The following is a 22,328-nucleotide window of genomic DNA, read 5'->3' on the forward strand; positions in this document are numbered from 1 at the left end:
TGGAGGGAGATGTTTGTTTTCCTTAATTGGTTTGACTTGCTGTAGAGTTGCTGCCTTGCAATGAAAGGCTGGAGGAGCAATGTGTGACAGCACGGGCAGCCAAGATGGTGGGGCTGACTAGAGGGTTCCAGTGATGCACATTGCAGAATTCAGTTGGATGTCAACAAGTCAAGTGTGACTGCTTCTGGTCCATACTGGTGCATAGTACTCAGCTATGGAGTATGCAAGGGCCCTGATGCCTGTACTACTGATGCAGATGCTCCCAAGATCATACTTGCTAATTTCTGGACCAAATTGACCCTTACCTTCATTTTATCAGCTACCTTCTTCAGGTGATTATGGAAGTTAATGTGCGGTCCAGCCCCACTCCAAGATAAGACAGGAGTGGAAAGGTCCTCCTTGGAAAGGTCAAATGAAGATGTGCTTCATTACATGGAAATTTTTAAGCCACTATTGGTGATCTCCAACTGATACATTCCCATCACGTTACGTGAGTTCCTGTGTTCTAGAAATGCCAGTGTAGTCGGAGATAGGGCAGCAACTACAGTATTCACTGTTCATTTGTTGTATGTTTTCAAATCCAAATTTGTTTGTTCCAAATCCAAACATCCATGTTGTATGTTTCCAAATCCAAACTTCCTCACTCTGTCTTCTCTGATCTGATGTCTCTAAATCACAAAAGATTTGCTTGTTTCACAAAAGTGAGTGGCATGCTAGGCTGACAAAAAGCCCATGCAGTGGTGGGCTGCAATAACTTCCACTCTTGAAGTGATTAAAGAAAGAAAAGTACTGCTACAGTGCACCACACACCAGACTAGATGGACTCCACTGTGTGGTGTTAAGGAACTTGGATACAACCTCACAGATGCCAATACTGGATGTGAGTTTGGCTTTTGCCACGTAAAAAAAAAAAAAGATTATGAACGGTACACCATCATCCTTGGACGAGAGGATGGAATATTGATGAATTCTGAGGTCAAAGAAAGAGGGGAAACTCCAAGATTGGGAGGAGAAACCACAAAAAAATACCAAATTATATTCTAAAAAGTGAACATCTAAAACATTCATTAATTTGATTTCAAAAAATATTTTTATACTGATTTACATGTGTTTGTGTAGTGTACACAGAGGTGATTGAACATAATAGCTTAAAATTAAGTCTTTTGTATATTGGGGGTAGGTATAGGTTTGTGGGAAGCTGTGGGTGTGTGGATGTGGGGTAGGGTGTGGGTGTGTCTGTGAAGGGTGGGAGGGTGGGGTGAGGGAGCATGTGGGTGTGGATATGTGGGGTGTGGGTGGCTAGGGTTTGTGGGGAAGAGAGCTGGGGTGTGTGAGGTGGTGGGGTGTGGGGGCCTATGTGTCTGGTAGTACAAGGGGGTGTGTGGGTGAATGTGTATGGTGGTGTGTATGTGTGGGACTCACCTTATGAACACTCACACACAGTCCTTCCCTAAACACACACACACACACACACACACAGTCCCTTCCTACATGCACATGCACCCCTCCCCCTCCCTGGGTACTGGTGGGCCCCGTGCTCCCCGGTCCAGCAATGCAGGCAGGAGCCACATAGTGCTGGAACAGTGTGGGGCAGGGAAATGGCTGGGGGTGGGGCGGGGATGTATTGCTGCATCCTACTGAAGGCTCCCCCTGGGTCCTACTGCCCCTGTCTCTTGTCATCTTTGACAGGCAGCCAGGAGCAGATAAATATTTTCTCAATTTTAAGGGGCCCCACAGGCCAGATAGAATGGCTTGGCAGGCCAGATGTGGTCCACGGGTCATATTTTGCCTACCCCTGCTTTAGGGGATACTGACTTGACCTGACAGAATGCTTCCAGGTGGTGTGGAGATTGAGACAAGAAGATGTGTGCAGGTAAGTTTATTTTGTCTGGATCTGTATATTTCTTGTGGTAGCTAATGCAAAGAACTTTCAATTATGACATATCTTTGAACAGCGAACAGAACCCAATGGCTCTACAAAAGGGTTTATGGGACAACCAGCAAGGGCCTGCAGTACTAGGGCAACTGGACCAGGTTGTTCCATTTCTGTGAACAGAGAACATATGCCCTAGAAACACGCTAGAGTCCATGGAACTGATAGTTTTACAACTAGCCTGGAAGTTTACAATGAGCCTAGCATGTTAGGACCCTAAAACTTCAGCCCAATGAGGGTTTTGTGAGGGGTTTGAATGTAGGGCTGTGATGGATGGTGACAGCATTTGGGATCAGCATGATAGGCATTTCAGAAAGGCTTTATTTAAGTGAAAGCCTGATAGCAAGCATGAATTATGAACAGCTCAAGATCAGCTGCTAAACATGTGTGCATGATGTGCTGTGCCTGCCATTCATCAGGAAAAAAAATGGACCTGGTGGCCATCTTGCACTTGTGATTTGAGGCAGGATGGGGCACCTACTCCAAATGGAGCAATCAGAAGGATCCCTTTCTCTTCCTGGAGGTGACCAAGGAGACGGTGCTACAGCGGTTGCTACAAGTTTGGGTATGAAAGTTAAAATTCCAGAAAAGCAGAATTTTGTATGTTGTATGTGTAGCTTTTTGCTATAAATCAGAATTTCTGAACAGCTCCTTCCTCTGCTAATTAACTAGTCAGCCTCTGTGCTGCCAGACATAATGGTGACAGATCAAGATGCAGGCTGTAACCACAATTCTGAGATTGTCAGATGGAGCAGGCAATAGAGCTTCCTTGATAGGTTTATTAGATCCAAATACCAGAGTTGTCTAGCCTGTTCTGTGACTAGACCAGACAACTTCCTTGCAGGCTACTTTGGTTGCCCTAAGTCTTTGGAGGAGGAGTGCAAGATCATGGCACAGGAATTAATTCTGGGATGTCCTGTGTGCCTATATTATAGAGCCAGTTAGAATAAATGACAATAACCATCCCTTCTGGCTTTATAATATACTTACTCTTCTTTTCCCACTTCTGCAATTGCCTGTTGGTCTGAGACTGCAGAAACAGCTCAGGGATGATTGGGTCCACTCTGCCCTGAGATGGAAAAGAGATGCCAGAACTTCCCAAACACACCTAACTCCAATAGGTGCTGCTTATCAAAAGGATCTGATCTCGCGTGCAAGAGGCACATCAGAAGTGGTATTTCTGTCAACAATGCATAAAGAAAAGTAAGTTATACACTACCTTGTGCATGAACAAAATTTATTACTTTTTCAGATGCCACACTTGAATAAACAAACAGGAAAAAATGCATGAAGGTTCCAGGTTCCAAAGGAAGCTTGCAGTACTAGCAGCCAAGAAAAATATGGCTTGTATATAGATCTAGCCTTTACATTATGGGCATTTATACATGTACCTTTTGTTTTCCAAGACATGCTGGAGATCCACCACTTTGGAGCAGACTCGATTAATGAATCTACTTCGCACGTGAGCTGATGTGTACTGTGCTGCGCCACATGCAGTTGTATAAGTGGCGAAATGTGCATAAGTGTGCAGAAACTAGCATTTTGCTGCTTATATAATTGCATGTGTCACAGCATTGTGGCACTTGCACATGTAAAAAAGCCCTATAATACTAAATACAAAGATTTTGAGTTTTTAAATAGATATTAATTAAATATTTTTACGTATAATACTCTTGATATTGGTTTTCTCAGTATATTTTTAGTGTAATTCTTTTTATCCCCCATTATCAACTGTGTGTGTTGTGCCACAGTGCCAGTTCAAAGGGAGCATAATTAAAATAAACAGTCAACATGAACTAGAATAGACTTTTCAGAACTAATTTAATACATTAACAAAATGAATAAACCAAAAGACTTCTCACACTTTTCATTAGAAAATTATACTATCAAAACTGCTGTTAGCCCCTAACATAACCCTTGTGAGTATACTGTATGGTTGCTTGAACACAGTGCATTAGAAGATGACACAAGTTTGAGGTGTTTTTAGGTATTTTATTTAATAAATAACTTCAGTAACAGCACTGTAAAAAGTGAACATCTGTTAAAATAAAAAAGGCACTTAAAACAAGAACATGACTAATCTGGAACAGATGCAATCTGAATGGTCAAAGGCAAATATACATGGCACATGTCAAAACTGAGATGTGACAGACATGTCACACTACAAGCTATGCAATCTCAGCTACAGGGTAAAGGCAAATTTACAGCCAAGACTGAGAAAGAAATAAAGTTTGTGTCAAGAAAAACAATCTTACAAAAGTTGCAACTAAATACATTAAAATATTAGGAAGGGTGACAAAGCACCAGGCTTTAAATCAAAACGTTACAAAAAAAAGACATGATATGAATTAAGGCCCTTATGTATTTTGAGGATGTCTTGGCTGAGTACCTCAAGGTACTGCAAGCCAGGGCTTGAATTTACAAAGAAAAGTCAGTCACTAGGCAGCAACTTTGTGAAAAATGACACGTTTTAAAGCTTTTTTTTATCCTTTCCTAAATTTCGCAACACCTTCAATTCTTCCATAAGCGGTTACTTGGCAATTTAAAAATAGTTATGCACATACTTTCCACAATCCTTTACATCATTCATTTCCAACTTATTCAACTTACTGTAGATCTAATCAGATACATCCACCAAACAGACCACCAGTTATTCACCAACTTGAAAAATACAAAGTGAGATTAAAAGAAGCTATTTATTTTACATTTTAACTGTGTCTGCAAACTCAAGTCCTGATGTCCCTGTAAAGCTAAAACTTTATTTTAATACTCCATGGCTAGGCAGAGACTTCATACTGATTGTTTTAACCATTTCCCTCTCAGTCATGATATAGCAGTATCTATGCATCCTACAGAAGCCTACATTTTAACAGCACAGGAGGGGAAAGGTCAAAAAGGCACCATGTGACCTTAGCTGACTAGGCTATGCAGTCTCAAGTATTTTGTCAGTCCCCTGGCACTGATTATTTTTTTTATTTGCAAAATAAATTTCATATTATACATTTTCAAAACCTGCACAGGAAACAAACCTATATGTAATGAGTTAGTAAAATCACTGCAGTATTGCCCTATATCTACCTAACTGTGACTACAAAAATTGCTATGTTGCATACAGTGTTGTGAAGTTATACAAGCAGTGTTCATTTTCCCTCATATTTAGGATTTACCACAGTTGTCACTGCACTCTTGTAAATAGGATTTTCACCCTAAAAAAGAGAAAGATTAATATTAATTGAAAGGTACACAAAGTACTGCATTTGTGGAAAATGTAAAAATTATTTTAAGAAGCTATCATTTATTTATCTGCATTGTTTCCATACACGACAACTTTAGCTCAAATAAAATGCATGCTCGGCTAATAAAAGCAAAGGGTTAGAGCACAATTTTTTATTATAGGTAAATGTCACATGGTTTCCTCCATATCTGGGAACCACACATGCTTATTTGAAGGCTGAACAGTCACCTGAAATCTTTACAGTTCATAACACTTTTTGTAAAGGGAGGAGGAAAGCATTTTGTGCAACATTTTTTTCCAGAACCATGGCCTACAGTCACAGGAAGTACAGTACTCGAATGCGTATGTAAATAGCCTACTTTGCTTTATAAGAAGTAATTATCAGAGACTGCAGCGCTGGAAGTAATATAAACATTTCTTAAACATTTAAAAAGCTGTAAAAACAAGCAACTCTGGGTCTAAGGTGGCCTAAATATCAGCGAATCAGTGGCGATGGACAAGGTTGCATGATGGATAGCCCTCTCAACCGATCAGTGGTGAGAGATGGGGCCACTGATGGACAGCCCTCTACACCAGCCATTGATGGGGGAAAGAGAGTACTGGAGGGAGGGAGAGTCCCTCAGCCAATCAGAGGTGTGGGGAGCTGGGAGAGGGGGAAGGGGAGGCGCCATGATAAAGCCTGTGAAAACAGCCAGCCCTGTGTTCTGTCCGTGAAATTGGCTGCTGCCTCCTCGAGTTGGGCAGAACCCTATTCGTGAGCAACAACTCACTTCTTCAGCTGCTATAAAGAACTGAGGAAGGGAAGTTTGTCTCTGGAACCTTGACTCGCTTCATTCCCAACTATGCAGCCAGTCCAATAAAAGATATAACCCCCAAAAATCCTTTCTTCACGCATATTCCATAGATCATTCTGGCCACAACAACACTCCTGCCCTACTAAAACGTTAAGAGTTATCCCTTACTAACCATTTAACTGTGGAGTTCCACAGATGAGCTTGTCTTCTGAGACAAATGTTTGTTTTAAAAAATGTATTTAAAAAGACATTTATTAGATGGTAAAAATTCAAACAAACACATGTTTATCATGCAAAATTAGCAGATACACCATCTCTACCACATGCCCTCCTAAATTAAAACACCATGCACAGTTTCACAAAAAGAAATAAAAATATTTTAGCTTTTCATACAGCATGTCTATAGTAGAAATTAATTACGTTGTCCCTTTGAATCAAGAATTATCGTGCTTTGATACTAACTTGTGAAGTGCATCAGCAGGCCTTTGTGAAACCCTCTTGGCTTTCAGTAGGACTGGATGCAGGTTTTGGGGGTTTGATCATGTGGTTTTCAACACTGGATTAAGGCCTAGTTTTACTTTCCTGTTTAATAGCCACTCTACCAAATAAAAAGCTAAAGGTATATCTATTAGCTCAATAATGTATTTTTTCTTAAAAAGATTAACAGAATTCCATATTTTTTGCTTTCTGAGTTATATATATTCTAACAGAAAAATGCAACTAATTTACATTCATATCTGGCCCACTGTTTGTATTTGAAGATCCTATAATTTGCTATTAAGCAATTATTAAAAATCTTCCAGTTTTAAACTTCCCTAGCTTGGCTCCCACAAATGTTCTGGCTGATTGGGTATGATAGAACATGCCACCAGATAATGGAGTTCAGTAATACATTAAATCACGAACTTTTTGCTTCATAGCTACAGAAGTATTTTTTTACATTTATGGCCTTCACATTTCACTGGTTTGTAGTTCATACAATTAAAAGACGCGTACTGCTACTCGGTTATCACAAGTATACTTGTAAAGGACGGCCAGTATACATGGCTAAGGTTCCTGCAGTCTAGAACACAGAACAAGAGGCTACTGAAGCACTGGATCAGTGTTTAGCTTGTGCACAAAGCAGAGGGCAGAGATGTAGCAGAACAAAAGGAAAAGCATCTGCTTTATGTAAAGCCTTATGGTGGAAGAAAAGGAAGCTTATTTCATTCAGAAAATATAAAAACACTTAAGGAGGGTTTGGAAATGGAATTAGATGTGGTCAGAGTGACAAGCAAATCACTTTCACAGCTCGCTTTCAAACAGACTGAAAAAATATGGTGAGGGGAATATCTTTTAAGGTGCGTACTCAGGAAGACATAGGTTGCAATATTAGAGGAGAAATAATCAGGGATTGGGAAAGGTCTCTGTAGTGAAAATGGATAGATTTTGGAGACCTTGCAAAGCAAAAATCTTCCTATGACACTACCTCATCACTATAATCATTCTTCCCAAGAATAACACAAAGTTATGAGCCTGAGAGCCCAGGGATTATGCTGATGATGATAGCGATAAAAATTAGAATGAGAATAAATACTATACTTAATTCATAAGGAATGTAATATATTTTATACAGGGTTTTAATTTTAGTCGTTAACTTTTATTGTTTTTATTGTCAGTTATCCTGTAAAGACTAATCAGGATGCTCCCCCAAAACTATTCAAGTGAAGCCACCAAATATCTGTATCCTGGAAAAACTTATGAAGGGTGCTCAGACCAGCCATTACCAATAAGTTAACCTCTGGTTAACTGGCAATCAGTTGACTCAAGGTAAAAATCTCTAGTGTAGAGAAGACCACAGAGATTCTATTTTATCCACCAATTCAAAGCATATACTTATATATAAAGTAAATAATATCCTTCTTTACATGTAAACTGAGTTTTTCAAAAAAGTTGATATTAGTAAAGAAGCCAATTCTGACATTCCAGAATTGAAGCAGCCATGGATAAACTGAGTAAGACTCAAACTGTGATTAATGGACAGTGACACACAGTGAGTTTGAAGAGAATTAAGTTGCATGCAAAAGAAAAAAGGAAGAAAATGAAAGAAAATACAAACTGAGACTTAGAGACCAGCTTTACGTCCATAGTTTGGATTCTTGAAATTATTAATAGGACTCTTGTATATTGGATTTTCTTGCTGAAGTAAAAGAAATGGTCAATGTCGAATAATTCAACAGGAGAAAGAGAGAAACATTCTCAACTAGCACACAAAAAAGGAAAGGTCATGCTGATGTGTAAAGGAAAGTTATGTTAGTAATTCCCTCTCAGAATTCTTTGACACTGCAAAACAAATACGTAAAAATCTTAAAACCCTTCGTGTTCAAAAATAAAAATAAAGGCCTCCTAAATTATTCTAAGAGAGTGACCAAACCATAAATTTGCTTTTCAAATGCACATGGCTGTCTGTTCCTGTAAGAGTTCATTGTAAATATTTTGAGATTGTACAATTATTGCCTTCTCCCCCAAAATGTTACTATACATGACATTAAAGATCTCCTTGCAAAACAGGATGGCATTTTACTTTTCCACATGCAACTCCCTACAACTTTTAATGAAAGTTATCTGGATATTTGGTTCTTAGATGATGCGATATTCTGACATGCTGTATTTTTTACACCAAAGCTAGCTGTGGAAAATTGGGGTGAGCAGGCTGGGACAGCATAGGGGGCTGGACCCAACATGTGGCTCCAGAGCCAGTGCATGGCCCTGGACTTGATGAGTGGCTTTGGTGCCAGTGAGCAGGGCAGGACCCAGCATGCAGCCCCAGCGCCAGCATGCTGAATTGGGCCTTGCCACATGAAAATCACATCACTGACATGCTAAATCAGACTCCACTGTGCAGCATGACCCCAACAGCTGGTGTGCTGGATTGGGCCCCAGCACACAGTCTCCAGCTCTTGCACATGGGCCTCAACCCCCGGTCCTGGCATGTGGCCTTCACCCCTGGAAAAACCCCAGACCTATGTATTCCATGGTACGACTTTTTCCCCTTCTTGAGGTCTTCTACAAATAGGTGTGTTTATATTCAGTGGTGTGTTATATGCAAGAAAATATGGCAATTGCAACCATATTGCACTGTTCTAGCATTATTACTGCAGTTTGTTTCCTTTTCTATAACACTACAACAAAATAATTAATTATTTAGAACTCTGACCTGAATTTTTGAGCAAATGCTGCTTTATATAGCTAGGTAACATTTTTGCAAGTAGAGATACTCCTTTGTAATTAATTGTCATAGATAACACATATAGGACATGTTCAAGACAAACTATAAATAAGGGTTTTTTTGTATTCCTATTTTTTCCTTTCTAGGAGCATCTTGAGATATCTGGGACACACAAGAAAAAATGTTGTACTTCCCATAACCACCACAGTAGTTTTCTAGAATTTAAAAGTTCCATTGACTCACCGTGTCCCATTTTGCATTCATCTTCTCCTTTTCAAACTTAGCAAATTCTCTTCTGTCATGAATGATCATAAGTAGTTTCCAAATCAGTAATAAAGCAAGACCAATTAGAACAATTCCTGCAACCACACCAGCTACAATGGGAATGATGTCAGGACCAGTGGGGCATTCTGAAAAATAGAATAATTGCTGTACAGTCTGCACAATGTAAGTCAACACGAGTGGAACTATTTAATTGCACAGTGTACTGAAAAGAATATTCTGAGCCTCAAATTTGTGAAAAGAAATGCTAATAATTTCTCCCATCCTAGTAGTTATCCAAAACAGAGGTTCTATAACATTATCTCCCATCTTATTTTTAAGTTTTGAGACCCCAAAATCAATGAAAAGCATGTTTGAATTTAAGGTTCTACTGACCAATTTCACACATAACTAAGAATTTTATACTGATTGAAGCAATTAGATTATCTTTTCAGGCTATACCTGATTGTTTAAAACTGTATTTTAAATAATCAAGAGACATAAGAATAAAGTGGGAGTATGAGAATCTGTATGTAAGATTCCAAATAGGTATTTTTTATAAAACAGTTTCAGTTTCAGATCCTACCTGGTTCAGTTTCCACTCCAGATTGGCAAAATGCAAAAATATTGCTAATTGTAACATCATGATACCCTGACATAAAAGGCTCAGCATATTTATGAGACTTCTTCAATCTGATCATCAGCCTTGTTAAACTAGATGATGTTTTCATGTAAAACTATAAATAACTGCATACAAAAATTGCAAAAGAAACTTTATGAAGTATACAGTGCTTAGAACTACAGGACAGTGACACATTAGGAAACATACTATCCCAAGTCAGAATAGCAAAGGAAAAATTGAATGTGAAGGCGTTACCCAAATATGCAATAATTTCTCATAGTAGAGGAACATTTAGAAAGCCAGGTTAAGAAAACAATGTGCATAATTTAGGGAATAAACAGGTGAGGTAAGGAAGGGTTTTTTTTTTAAACTGCAGCATTGTATGCATTTTATGGGGATTAACATATTTATGATGGTGGTAGCCACTGGATTAGCTAGAATACTGATCTTGTCTAATTGATCAACTTGAGTTCTGTTGGATGAGACATGGCTCTATGCTTCTTACATAAAATTAATAAAAATTATACTTGATTATAGGCTACTACCTCAAGTCAGGAGATTACTACTACATATGAAAGTTGGCCTTTTTTGCAGACATTAGCTTTATTAAACACTGAGCCATCTATTCAGTAATCTAAACTAGACAATTTCCTGGTAACAGGTAAAAAGTTAATCAAACCATAGTTAATGCAGTTTGTCTTCTGCTAGTTAATCTTTCCAGGAAGAACCTCAAGGAGATTTGAATATTTTGGATTCATTCAATAAATGGCCACCCTTGAATATAACTGGGCTGAGTACAGCATGAGCTGGTATGAAATAAATAAGACTATTTGAGTAGAAGCAGACGTCACCAAACCACAGCTGATCCACTATACTGGGCAACACATATGTCTCCCCTTGTCCAGTGTGCAACAAGGGGTAACATGTTCCCCTTGCTCAGGGACTCCCCGGGTCCTCTGCTGCCCCATGTCAGGTCCTGTGCTGATCTTTGCATCACGTAGAGGTGCAGGTCCCACTGAGTGGCAGTGCAGGAGCTAGGGAATCCCTAGGACTCCATGCTCCCATATGGGGACCTGCTGCTCCGTGCTGGATTTTGCACTGACTCATGCCTCTGCCTGAAGCATGCATCAACATGGATCGTGGCAAGGAGAGACAAGGCAGTGCAACTTCACAGCTCACAAGTCCAGGGAGGATCACTTAGTCTAACCTGCGTGCTTTTTGAGGTAACCTGTAACAGAGCATTTTTTAACATGAACCACACTAGAAGGATCTGTACTAAAATATACAAGACTTGATTTAAGGGTATTATGTCAATAAGGGGGGGAAAAACCTAACATGTAGGCAAATGTTGTGTGTGATTTTGGAGCAAATCTGTTTCAGCCAGACTAAGAGCCTGCAGACAAACTCAAGTACTTCTCAGGCATCCCCAGTTTCCGGTCAGAGAGCCAAAACCCATGCCTGGATATAGTCTGAATCTTCAAACAAGCTGAATCAATGCAACTTTGAGCACCAAAGAGACTCAGTTGACAACAAAGGTGAAAGAAGCATCTACAATAAGGGGTTTGTACCTGGTGTCTCCACTACGTGGACAATGGGTTCGTTGTTTGAGTTGACAGAATATGTGAAGTAGAACCAACAGTCATCAACATCTTTCTCTTTACAGTGAGATAGTGGATCGGGCTGGTTAGGCTGTGGCAATTTGTCTCGACTTTCAACCAATGTCATGTTGAAATATCCACACTCCTGAGAACATGTTTCTTTCTTTTCCCCCTTTTGGAAAGCTCTGCATTGAACACAGTCCCTGTTGAAACACAGATTAGAAACACTACTTGTAAACATGTTCATAAGGGAAATGTTTAGTATTTCCATGGTGACATGGAGTGGGGACGAGTCTGAAAGATCTCTGGGTCCCCCATCCCCCTGCTTGTGTAACAAGAACTGAAATACTTAAAGAGAGTGCCACATTTCAAGAGGTACTATTTTGGAGCACTTCAACTGCTTTTGGAATACGACAGCGGGCGTATACATCTATACAGCCAGATCTCTGAAATGTTTCAAAGGCTTTTAAAATGTTTCAATTATTACTTCTGTCCAAACCCACATACCACATCTCTAAAATATTAATATTTTTGTTGTATAAACACTTACTTATGCTCTGCACAGACACCAAGACAGGTCTGACACATCTCACATGTGGGACCTTGAAATTTGGGATCTGTGCAATTACAGGTTCCGCATTCACAAGTTCCTCTTCCATTGCAGATTTGCCCATTGGAAGCCATACACGTGGTTGTATCCAAAGAACAGTCGCAAGCACTGCCAGTGTAGTTGGGGTAACACTCGCACACTCTACATTTGCAGATGCCATTTCCTACATGTTAAAAAGGTATTTTAGTAATGTGAAGTTCAGTAAAAAGTGCATGCTTTGTTGGATACTGAGAAACATTAACTAATGCTTGTCAACAGTATATAAGAAATACAAGCCAGGAAAAAATAAAGATGAAGAAAGGAAATATAGAATATAATTTTAATACTTTTGAGGGAGTTCTGTTTAAATAATGTCTTTTTGCCCAAGTCCTTCCATCTGAATTTCTTTTCAAAATGTAAAAGGCTGGTGAAAGTTCCCTGATAGAAATATAAACAAAGGGCTCTCCACAACAGATAACAGCATACAACTAGCCCAACAGATAACAGCATACAACTAGCCCATCAATGTCAGTGCAAACTTTGCTATTATCATAATTTAACACTTACATTTTGGAAGTCCTTAGAATGCTCTAACAGATTTGGGCCCCTTTGTGTTAGATGCTATTACAAACACACAGGCCACGTCTGCATGAGATGCTGACTGGGCAGTCGTTACTGCACAGTCATTTAAGCATTTGTATAAACAAGTACTAAATGACTGTGATAACTCGAGTTCCTGTGCAGTAGCGTTGCGTCAGTTTCTGCCATGCAACACCACTGCTCGGTAGTCTCAGACTACTGCAGATTCAGTGTCTCATGTAGAAGTGGCCACAGTAAATAACATAGCTCCCTCTTCAAACTTGCCATTTGTGCTCAACCTCAGGACAGGAGTCGGTTGGTCTTTGTGTCTGAATTCAAACACAAAGTCTGAGTCCATGGCAGGATACCAAGAAGTTACCAACTGTAATTGTAATTTGTGTGGCATGAACAGTGATCTCTAGTAAGTAGGCTAAAATTCCTAATTCCTTTTATGTACAGAAGGTTATCCTGCTATTGTCGTTGTTCAGTTTTAAGACATACAATGTCTGGTGACTTACTGTAGGTATTGTCAGACATGTAGGATGTACAATAATTTTTTTATTCTTTTTTAAAAGGCAAAAGTACTCTATATGAAATTCTCATAATGCTTGTCAAATTCATTTTGTTATAGACTAGAACTGTGGTGGCAGGAAAGGTATTTATCTGAAATGTTATTAAATGTTATCAATGGATAACATACACCCTTGGGTTAGAAGAAAAGGACCATTAGGTTGCACCTGCATTCACTATCCCACTATCAACCTGGACAGATTCTATAGTTCTGTATCTCTTTATCATATCCTTTAAGCCACTGTTTTATTAAACCAGTCAGTTTCACTCTGCAGTGTGGTAGCCAGTTTTTTGTAGAACTATCAACTAATCTCTCACCTCCACAAATCAAGCCATTTGATCTATCACAGTTGAAGTTATCACATTCGCAATATTTTCCAGAATAGACTTCATTGGTATTTTCCCTTTTCTTGCACACACACTGTCCACAAATGCATTCTCCATTATTGCTGCATATTTCTGTACTGTTCTCTCTTCTACAGTAAGCATCCATATCTTCACTATTTACTTCATCTGTGCTGCATTCACAAAGTCTTCCAATACGTCCTTCGTTACATCTGTAAGATTAAAAAATATGCTAAAGATTTTAGATTGAATAAAACACAGGTAACTGAAAATGTTTACATATAATAATACATAAGATAAAGAGATTCATTAAGCTAAGAGGCAGCATTCACAGCTTTGATTCCTAGAAGAAATGCTGTAGATCAAGTTTTGAACTAGATACTAGCTGATACTTGCATAAGAATTATTGGGACTTACTGGATTTAATCATACCACAAAGCAATTTGTACACTCTTTGCTTTCTCCAGGTGAAAAGCTGGGGGTTGTGATCTCTAACAACATGACTCCATAGCCACTGTCACTCGAACAACCTGATTATTTTTAGAATTCCAGCAGCTATTTGCTGTGGCAACCGTTGTCTGTCTGTCTTACTGAATCTTTCTGCCAAGTAAAAATTCTCTCAAAGCCACCAGCTGAGCATGGGGGAGCATGAATTTTCAGAATTGTGGAACCTCTGCATTTCTGCAAATCAGAGCAAAAAGCTTAATGAAAAAGGGGCTTCTTGGGATTATCAGAACTGACAGACTTAAATTAGAGAAGAAAAATTAAAACTGTTAATAGAAATCATTGAAGTGTGGTAAAAAAGCAGGAAAATATTCTTAACTGATTGAAGAAGCCATAGAAATGGCAGATATGATGCATAAGAACAGGCTTAGCTTTCTTTACTCAAAAAGAATGGAGAAATGCTTGGAAAATGACATGATTTATCCAATAATTGGACTAACAACTAACTTCTTCCTTTCTGAATGGTTAGCAGTTGAAGAGGCATACCCCAGTTCTGCAATCACTCAGTGCAATCATCCACCATAAATAGAATTCATATGCTAGCAAAATTAAGTCCTACATTTAATATGATCATTAAATCTTTCTACAGATCAGTATGTCCTACTGCTTTTAACTGTAACTAATAATGATATGTTAAGAAGCTAGGTAGGAAGAAAAAACAACTTTGCAATTTGTTTCAACTTGTACAGATTGCTCCTAGCCCCTTCCGTTTACCCTTTCACACCCTAGGAGTGAAGGAAATAACAGCTTCTCAATTTCTTTACAACCTCAAATTTTAAAGCCTCCAATGATGAAAAGAAACTGCTGGGGGAGGTTGAATGTGGACAACCTCTTGAAGAACTCCATTACTGGTACGTAACTTCCTTTTTTCCTTCAAATTGTTGTTCTCACACATATTTCCACATATTGGTGACTCCAAAACAACCCACAATATCTGGAGGTGGGACTCTGAATCTCTTCCAAGAATGACTGGAGTATTGCTCTCTTCATATTCAAAGTGTGAAGCATGGCTTCAAATCCTGAATTGTGCAGCTTTGGGAAAAAATCTGGTGATGAAATATGGCTCCTGAGATGGAACTCATAAACAAACTTGGACAGGAATTTGGAACGTGGAGGTAAAGGACTGCTTTGTCTGGACAGAGGGCCATAAATAGAGGATATGCCAATTATGGCTTTTATCTTACTAACTTACCTGGCTGAGATGATCACTGCCAGCAGGCAGCCTTCAAATACAGATGTGGGAGACAGCAGAATGACATTGGCTCAAATGGTGGGTGCATTAGTACCGTGTAATGACCAGATTCAAGTCCTACTGAAGGACTGGGTCATTGACACAAGGGAAGACCTTTGCCAACCCTTTCAGTAACTTCAATGAGATAGTGGGAGAAAAGCGGTCACCCTTCAACTGGTGATGTATGTGGTGGGAGATGGGAGGAGGCAAAAACTGCTGCAAAATGGATCTTAACTAAACTGAGGATAGATCTGGGCTCCTCAGTTCCAATTAGTAGCCTAAAATATTTGGGATTGAGAACAGTATTGGAGAAATTCCATTTTTGGGACCGCATGGTAAATCTGAGCTATTACACAAGGTAAGTGTACCTCTTGGAAACTTCCCAGATGTTTATAAAGGGAGGTAAAACAGATTCTTCTAGCTTGAAAAACCATCTGGTACCTGGGCAGTAAGGCAGAACAAATGCAGGTCTGGGTAGTGTACTCTGCCACTGCCCTGGGAAGCAGAGGCAGGGAAACACTCCGACACCAATAAATGCAACTGATAAGTGTGGGAGGTCCTGAAATCAGGGCTGCCTTGGGCTAATCTGATGCTAACCCCATGTCTTGGTTTTGGTTTTGCTGTAGCTTCATGATGAGTGGCAAAATTTGGCATCTGTCATTACAAAGGTACAGGAGGACAGTATGTGTCTAAGGACTGAGAAGCACCATCCTTAGTTACTTGGCTGCTCTTCTAGCTCAAGGATCTTTTTCTTAATGGCACAGAAATGCTATTGTGGGAGGAATGCCATGTCCTAATATTGTGTCCTAATACCCCCTGACCTATTGACAGAACAGAGATTAGGATCAATTTTCTGCTGAATAAGAAGAGATCCATAGTTGTTCGTAGTTTGGTTGATAAGCATTCTGCTGTCGGGCCTTTTATCACCCAATTGGTTGTGCAGGTAAGGAGACTGCTGTCCCTACTTTTGTGAGGCGCATGACCACTACTGCAGAACTTTCATAAAGAACTGGGGCAACAGGAGTATAAGGCCCAGGACCTTATTGTTCTGAGCCATAACAGGGCATAGGTATTGCCCACATGAAATGTAGACACTAATATAAAAATAAACATCCTGTAGGTTGCCAGTTTCCCTTATCACAGAGACAGAATTATGGTTGCTACTGTGACCATCTTGAGCTTGCAGAGTATTCTCATTTAGGTTTCTTAAGTCCACGTTCAGTCTCCATTCTCCTATCCTTTCCAAAAATAGAAAAGTATAGGCTATATAGTCTGTTTTCCTCTCAGGTGGGCTAGAGCATATTCTACACCCCCCGAGAGGTGACAGGTGGGATCTGGAGACAAAAGAATAGCTAATTCAATGGTGCATCCATTTATGACTATGTCTGTGATCCATCTATCTGTAATACTGGTCCATACTTACAGGAAAGCAGTCAAGCCATTGTGAAAGAGGACATAGCAGGGCCAGGGAACGAACATCTCTTATGACCAGTGTCAGAGCCCTTGCTTTCTTAAGTGCTCACAGCAGGAGACAGGATGGAGAGGATTGGTGCTACCCATGGAGTCTCCACCTATTTTTGGAAGGCCTATAGTAGTGAGAGGAGGCAGATGCTAGGGTGAGTGATAGGTCCATTGGAGGGCACTTGTGGGTCTGGAACTGGTGGAAATGGGGCTTGGGTCTTGAAGAGGTTGGGTTATACACTCAAGAGAGTGTAACATAGCCCTAAGATCCTTCAATCTTCATCTGTATAGCTCAGTGCTGCCTTCCACTGAGGTGTGAGCCTCCTTAAAAAGCCCAGAGCCCACGAGTTGTGATGGCCTGCTTGTGCTGACCACTGCTCACCACAGAACACAATACCACTGCATCCAAGGGAATTTGCAGAGCCATTTTTCCTTCTGATATGACTGAAAGGAAGGAGTCTCTGAAAGCAGAGGACAGCATGTCTGCAAAAGTAGCTATACAGTTATGTAATTTAAAGATACATCTGGCCAGTAAGACTTGATAGTTTATGATGTGAAACTGTAAGGTTGCTTAGTAGACCCTTTTGCTAGAGAGGTCTAGGTGCCTAGGTTTCTTCTCTCTTGGTGGCATCCAGAAAAATCTCAATTTTTCACTGACTCCTACCACTACCCCAATGATGAAAGAGCTGAATTTAAGTAGAAAAACTTTGTGTCTTTTGGTGGAACTCTATATTTCTTGTCTGTAAAAAAGCATAATGACAAGACTGATGTTGGAGAGTTCCAAAGTTTGTGGACTGACTGTAGTATAGCCTCACTGATTGGAAGAATTACTTTCTAAGGGCCAGATTATTGTTAAATGTCCCTTACTGAATGCCGTGGTGTTTTGACAAAACTCTTCTGTGAAGAGTTTGAGATCCTACTGAGGAGACCTGGGAAATTCCAAATTCCTCTGCTGAAGGAATGGATAGAGGCAGGGGACCAGGGGAATTAGACAATTCACTTGCTTCATTTTGCAGAGACGAATGACCCCCAGGGTCAGAGCACCCCATGGAAGTGGAAGCAGAAAGGATCAGTAAATCTCTGGAACATGTCTTTAAGCAATTAGAACACTGGATTGGTTCTGTGGACAGTTGTGGGCCTCAAGCCACAAAGGCAAGAGTGGATATTGAGCCAATTCTAGAATGTACTGGATAGATACTGGCACAATGGTACATGTTGGGTACAGTTGTTTCCATGAAGACTTTAATGACAGGACTCTTGGCAACAGGAACAGCAAGATCTCTGGTGCTACAGAGAGCTGCAGTGGACGCTGTGTCAATGAGCAGTGCCAAAAGGCCTGGTGGTAGAGTCTGATGCCAACAAGGATAGAGAAAGCAGTACTGGTACTTAGTGCCAGAAAACTGTGATGCATGGCAAGACCAACTAGGGTACAAGCAGCGGCTGCACTGTGGATTGCTGTGTGTGAATGATAGGCTTGGTGACATGGTCCTGGCCTGTGCCAGACACCAAAAATGTGGACTTTTCTTCCTCTAGTTATGGAAGCTCTCTTCTGGTGCCAAGGGACTTGGATCAGCAGACCTTAATGGGCCCAGGTATTTGATATGCTCTGGTCTGTGAGATCCTATTGCTAACTTTTCCATATGGAACTTTTTGGAGCTACAAGGGGACAGCAGGGCATTTGGCCCTGGTGTTCTACAAACCTTCTCCAGGTCTTAGGCAACCAGGAGATCTCAGAGCTTGCTTTTTTGGTGCCTCTTCATCCTTGCTGTATTTTCATATTAAAAGGATCTTTAAATTTAAAAAAAACAAAACAGGAAAAACAGTAAAATGTCCAAATCCTATGAAAGACTGGTGTGCTAAAAACCAGATTCTAATACTTGAACTCATGCTTAGCAGTACGTTACTAATAGTTCTACTATTTCCATGTGACTTTCTGAAGGCAAGATAGGGTATCATAACACTACAACAGAGAATGACTGCAGTGTTAATTCCTGGTAAGTTGTCCACCATAAAAAAAAAAAGCCTGGCTGAAAAAAGAAACACCTCACTTACATTTCTCCTTTGCCAAAAAAGACCATTCATTTACCCATTTACCTGCAAGCACCACACTCAAATGTCCCGTTTCCTTCATGGCAGTCAGGACTATTAGCTTCTCCCTCATTTTGACACTGACATTCACAGATGAATTGAAGATTTATTTCCACTTCTTCAGTAAAACCCAGTGGTTTAATTTTAATAGTTTCATTTTGCCCTTTCTTTGGACACTCATTAGCTGTTACACTTATCTCAAATTTAACCTGTAAGCAAAATAAACCAATTCCCACATTAGTTCTAAAAGGAGCTCTGTCTTAAATTACTAAAAAAAATAAAATATCTGACACATTTTCAAAGCAGAAGTTCTCATATCTTTCATCAGATATTAACAATGTACATTAAGTCAGATGGATAGTTAAATGTCTTCCATACTCCAAATGTATATATATTTACCTCATCTCCAATTGAAATATTAGAACACTTCCTTCCATTTTCTCCTGTGCCATTTACTCCATTCTTGCAATAAGATTTATAATTGATTGTTACTCCTTTTGGTAGTTTGCTGTTTTCCAAGATAACCTCAGAAGACAAGGACTAAACCAAGAGTTAATTATTAGTTCAGTAATAATTACAATCTTTCTTGATAAGATTCTAACAAATACAGTAGAACTGTCTATTTTTCTCATTTTACATTTGTTTTATACATTTTAACAGAGACAGCACTTGTATTTATCACTGGAAACCAGTATTGTAACTGTGCATGTTTCATTACAACGTGAGAGACTTGCATATTATTCTAAGCATAACTGCAAGTTAAAAGATGGAGTATATGTCTAAAACATCATGCCATGAGTTTGAGAGGAATATGCAGATGTAATGAAAGGAATATGTATATGTAAATAAAACAAACTTACATTGTATGCATCAATAATCAGTTGAATGACATTGCTGGAGTTGGCAGACAGGGTTCCTACAGCTGACTTTGGGATCAGATTTTTCAGTTCCTTTTAATATTAAAAGTGGATAGAGTAAGTTCCAATTGCACAAACAAAACAGAACTTGAGCTACAAAAGGCACTGTTTTTATTTAAAACTACATTTAATGGAATGTAAAGTAAGTTTTCAGGACTAAGATTAAATTGTTGGCAGTTTTCTGTAACTTGTGAGAAGATAAACTACTCACTAAATTATGGGAAATGCAGTAAAAGCTTTGTTATCCTGCACGAATGGGGTAAGGAGGAGTGCCGGTTATATAAAAATTCTGGTTACCTGAGGGCAGGGGGTTTTCAGCCAGATGTAGAGCGGGAGGAAATGTGGCAGCGGCCATACACGGAGCAGGGGGGAATGCACAGTGGTGGTGAGCTCCCCCCCACGTCCCTTAATAGAGTGCTCTGGTTACTTAAAGGCCAGTTCACACAGCTTTTACTGTAACAAAGTTCTGCACTCTTTCTACATTTTTTCAGGTATTTTTTATTCCTATAGCAATTATTAAAAATTTATACTTTTCACATTAATTATGTAGTGTTTAAATTTTCCCCTATAACTGTGAATGATTCTTAAACAATGATCCGGTAATATTGAATTGATGTTGCTGTGATGGTCCAGGAACGTGAGGGGCAAGAATTCTTGTGGGTGATAGCTTTTACTGGACCATTTCCAAGCATTTTTCTACCTGCTACTTAGCTCTGCTGTCTGCTTTTCTCCCAGAGGCCTAAGGAAAGGCAGTGTGATGCCCAAAAGTTTGCCTATGTCTATGCCAACTACACAGTTGGTCCAATAAAAGCTATCACCCACAAGAATTCTTAAGTCTTTCTGAAACAATGAGGGATCCTTGCTTCTATGACATCAGAAACAGAGAAAGAAAGATCAACCATCACTAACTAAAGGTACAAACAAAGGGGAAAAAACTTAACAGCCTGAACAGAACCAAAAGGAAGATAAACAATCTAGTTATTTTAATATGAAAATACCTTATGGATATGACAATATTTTATATAGGTGTTAAGCCAAGAAACTCAAGTCCTCTGGGCAATTATTAATCACAATCATTTCTAATTCTATTGCATCATGGCAAGACCTAGAGACATCAGTGCAATTTACCTACTTTCAAAATATTTGAGAGCTGGTACACAGCGCACTATATACCACCTATTAACATTTTTTTGCCTATATCACACTAATGATTAAATCCACCCCTCTAATGAAAATGCTTAAAAATGATCAAAGTTCTGCTGGTAGAACTATAAAATATGAGTAACAGCAAAATCTTACTTCCAGGAGGTATTTATAGGAGTGGTATTAACATCCATTTCAGAGTTGCATGATTTTCAAACACACTCTACCCTTAATCTTAGTTCTTTCCCTCTTCACAGTTTCCTTTGACTTTGTTTCCTGTCCCCCTCAAGTATTTTGAAGTGAACTTTCAGAAAAGGCAATACTAAAGCTCAGCTATCCACACCCTCACCCAACCCCAGCCTTATAAAAATAGGATCTTCACTAGTATTTCTAACTATTCAAGCTCCCTTTTTGGGGCAGTCATCCATGCCAACCCCAGTGCTTCATACTCAAACAAGGGAGCTTGAATGGCAAAAACCACTTTCCTGCTCACCTATATTTATCCACAATTTAATTTCAAATCAGTTTTGATGGTTGCAGACTGGATCATTAAAATCAACCTCTTATGTTTGGAAAATGTGGGCACATCTACATGAGACATTTACTGCAGTTGCCTAATTAGCTCTGCAGTAAACATCTTGATGTCTACTTGTGTTGCCCTATTAGGTTGCAAAGAACTAATAAATGCCACACCAGGGTAGTACTTGTAAATACAAGTATTACCCTGCTGCAGAGTTGTTTCATGTGCAGCAAAGCATGTGTAGAAGCTAACAGGTCTGGCTGGGGCACAAGGGTGTTTCAGTGTGGGGGCTGCCTGCCAGCTAGCCCCACACTGGAGCATACTCATGCCCCAAACAGAGCCTCCGCGGCACACTGAGCTGGATCAGAGCAGCCCCAGCCTGGCAGGCTGATCCTTGGGGGCCCCCTGCCAGCTAGGGCTGCTCCAGCCTGGCTCAATGTGCTGCAGTCGCAGGCACATGTTCAAGTGTCACACCCAGGAACAATAAACGCTGGTGTGGTAAGCAGTTTATTGCTCCGGATTAACTGCACATATAGATGTGCCCTGTAAGAAACAGAAGCTTAATCTCACTTTATTCTTACCTTGTAAACTGCCTGAAACTCCTCAGTCACGGCAAAAATTGTCTGAATATTATTTTCACTAAGTTTCTGTACCAGGTGAGCAATTGAGGGGTAATCCTGCAAAATTAAACATAGTGCTTAATTCAAACTTGGAATCTAAACATTATCCT

General features: G+C 39.7%; 1 protein-coding gene across 1 annotated transcript in view; it reads right to left on the reverse strand.

Moving 5' to 3' along the window:
* Positions 1-3,904: 3,904 nt before the first annotated feature.
* ITGB1 (integrin subunit beta 1) overlaps positions 3,905-22,328 on the reverse strand; it is a 71,451-nt gene continuing 53,027 nt past the window's right edge. The window contains exons 8-16 of the mRNA XM_014609030.3: positions 22,180-22,275; positions 19,879-19,968; positions 19,418-19,558; positions 19,025-19,227; positions 13,708-13,946; positions 12,202-12,424; positions 11,622-11,854; positions 9,414-9,580; positions 3,905-5,139 (exon numbers count right to left, since the gene is read on the reverse strand). Of these exons, the coding sequence (XP_014464516.1) occupies positions 5,074-5,139; positions 9,414-9,580; positions 11,622-11,854; positions 12,202-12,424; positions 13,708-13,946; positions 19,025-19,227; positions 19,418-19,558; positions 19,879-19,968; positions 22,180-22,275 (1,458 nt within the window). The 3' untranslated portion in view covers positions 3,905-5,073. The remainder of the gene's footprint in view (positions 5,140-9,413; positions 9,581-11,621; positions 11,855-12,201; positions 12,425-13,707; positions 13,947-19,024; positions 19,228-19,417; positions 19,559-19,878; positions 19,969-22,179; positions 22,276-22,328) is intronic.

This window comes from Alligator mississippiensis, chromosome 5, assembly GCF_030867095.1.
Source record: "Alligator mississippiensis isolate rAllMis1 chromosome 5, rAllMis1, whole genome shotgun sequence".
Taxonomy (NCBI): Eukaryota; Metazoa; Chordata; order Crocodylia; family Alligatoridae; genus Alligator; species Alligator mississippiensis.